The following is a 2,770-nucleotide window of genomic DNA, read 5'->3' on the forward strand; positions in this document are numbered from 1 at the left end:
ACTGTTTTATTATTATTTATTTGTTCTGTACTGTCCACAATGTTTTCCTTAATGGTTAATAAAGGAATAATAATAATAATTATTATTATTATTATTATTATGTTGTTTTTTTTCTTCTTTCTTCAAATTTTCTTCCATTTCTCGCCGAGTGTTTTCCATACACCTAGGGCAGAGAAGCTCATTGTATGCATTCCCAGTTTACACACGCAAATTCACAGGTAAAACATGTATTTAAGAAGAAAAAAAAATTCATGAATGGATGTTTTCACAGCGATAATGCTCTTCTCAGTACATGAGTCGTTCTAATTAGCACGTTTTTTTTTTTTCATTATTATTATTATTATTATTATTATTATTATTATTATTATTATTATTATTATTTGTGTATTTATACTTTTAGAGATGGAGGACACGAAGAAAGAGAATATCGCAAATTTGTTTGAGAAGCTGGATGTGTCTGAAGAAGAAGTCTACGTCCTGGCTTTGGATATCGGCACCACAATGATACGGGCTTACGTATATGATAGGAATATTAACATTGTAGGTTCATTTCACACGAAGGTTAGTTATCGATATCAAGTTTCTTAACTCTGTATGATCTTGTGACTACCATTTAATTTGTTTACGGCACCAATATAATTAATAAGTAACTTCCTCTATGTGATATGGTACCAATATTAATAACTCACTTCCTACTTCCGTTCTCTTTCTCTCTCTCTCTCTCTCTTTCTTTCTTTCCCACTCTCTTTTTCTCTCTCCCTTTCTCCCCCTCCCACTCTCTTTTTCTCTCTCCCTCTCTCCCCCTCCCACTCTCTTTCTCTCTCCCCTCTCTCCCCCTCTCTGGTTCATCTTCTCTCTATCACTGTTTTCATGCACTGAGCTGGGTGAGGCTTCTTCTCAGTCCATTCTTCTACCTCCTCCTCCAGAATCAGTGCAGCATATGTTGTGTTTATGTGTATATATACATGAATGTATGTAACATACATATGTTTGCATACATGATGCAAGCATATATACATACATACATACATACATATATATATATATATATATATATATATATACCCACACACATACATACTACACACACACACACATACTTTGGGTTAAGCAAAAACATGTATGTCTACATATTTAACATATTTACATGCATCATCATCATCATTTATCTTTATCCCTATCTCATTTCATAATCTCTGCTAACTATTCAACATCTGCAGGATGTTCCCACTTCCCCATGGAGAAATGCCCCACTTAGCAAGCATCTCCTTACCCCTTTCCCAAACCACCTTTTACCCAGAACCACTCCCTGCATTTTTCTTCCTGTCTAGAGTCCCCACCTCACACGTCTAGAACCTCCCCACTTCATACAAAACAAACACTCACCCACCCAGAACTATACTTCTACTCAAACCTAACCCTTATCTTTGTTGCTTTGGGCCATTTTTCTCTGTCTTTTCTCCATTCTAACTCACTCACTCTCTCCCCTCTCCTCATCTCTTTCATTTCTCTGTAACTTAAGAGCATCTGAATAACTCATTCATCAAATGATGAGTTGACTCTGCTACCAGGTGCTGAGCCCTTAGACAAGACACACTACGCTTAGCTTTTATTATAGCTGTGTAATGGTTTTCAAATACTCTTTCACCGTTCAGTTTTTCTTAATTAGCTGAAGGATGTGTAGACATTCATTTATTCGGCTTTTGTTGTTAAGTCACAGGTCAGCTCTGATTGAACAGACTAAAAGTCATTTCAGGCATGACCATCCTAACTGTTTTCTTTATATCAGGGATTACATTATCCAATGTATCCTTCCCTTTTTTTAAGCCTAGATGAGAGAAAGATTTGTCTGCTATTTTAGCAAGTTGACCAGAGCAAGCATGTAGAGAAGCCCTCATTTGCTCATCATCTATCAGACTGTAATACCCATTGGTTCAATCTTGCTTGCTTCATGCTCTTGCTTGATGGGGCTGGGGTTATCCTTGGTTGATGGTCCCAGAGGCATCATTGTGTGTGGGGCCAACCAGGTCCACCAGTGCTCCCCATCGCTGGTGGTCCCATACCAGCCTCTCTACATCCTCTAAGATGATGTCAAGCCTTTGGAGATTTTGCTTAATCACATCCAGCTATCTGGTATGGAGCCTACCACGGGGCCTCTTCCAGCCTGCAGTTGCTGTGTTGAATGAGAGTAAAGCTCTTGTAGGATGATCTGGTGGGAGGCAGAAGACATGTCCATACCAGTGCATGCAGCAGATAGGTATGAGGTGAGAAGGCTGCAGGCTGATGCATGTGCACATGCAATTCTTTATTGGAAATGTGATGGTACCATTTGATGTTTTTGAGAGTTCTCAGGGCTTTGCTATCACGTGATTAGTTAGATCATTGATTGAAAAGCAATCATCAGCACATTCAGCCACTGAATGTGCTGGTTATTGCTGTTTCTTTTCATTTCTTTTATCACTTCTTCAGTGACTTGCACACCCTCTCCATCGAGGGCCACCTAGCCTACTTAGCTTTCCTTCTCCCATTGTGCTCTCTCACTGAGTCACTGTTCCAAGATTTGTACCAAACACTTCCCCCTCTCCTTTTTACCCTGGAGTGCAACCATCTGGAATCCTCTCTTTCTTTGCCCATGTTTTTCCTGAAATCATTGATCCACAAATTAGAAATGTTAAAACTGAACTTCAATTTCCGCAACCTGAAATGTCATGGCCACTGGCCCTCTTAGTAACTTTAAAAGAAAAACAGAACAGAAGAAAAAAAAAAAAAA

At 38.8% G+C, this 2,770-nt stretch overlaps 1 protein-coding gene across 2 annotated transcripts in view; it reads left to right on the forward strand.

Moving 5' to 3' along the window:
* The window catches only part of LOC106880303 (putative glycerol kinase 5), a 131,559-nt gene that overhangs the window by 90,044 nt on the left and 38,745 nt on the right, over positions 1–2,770 (forward strand). For both annotated transcript variants that reach the window (XM_052967406.1, XM_052967407.1), the window contains one exon: positions 401–561. In XM_052967406.1, coding sequence (XP_052823366.1) covers positions 401–561 — 161 coding nt within the window. The remainder of the gene's footprint in view (positions 1–400; positions 562–2,770) is intronic.

Source organism: Octopus bimaculoides, chromosome 4, assembly GCF_001194135.2.
Source record: "Octopus bimaculoides isolate UCB-OBI-ISO-001 chromosome 4, ASM119413v2, whole genome shotgun sequence".
Classification (NCBI taxonomy): Eukaryota; Metazoa; Mollusca; class Cephalopoda; order Octopoda; family Octopodidae; genus Octopus; species Octopus bimaculoides.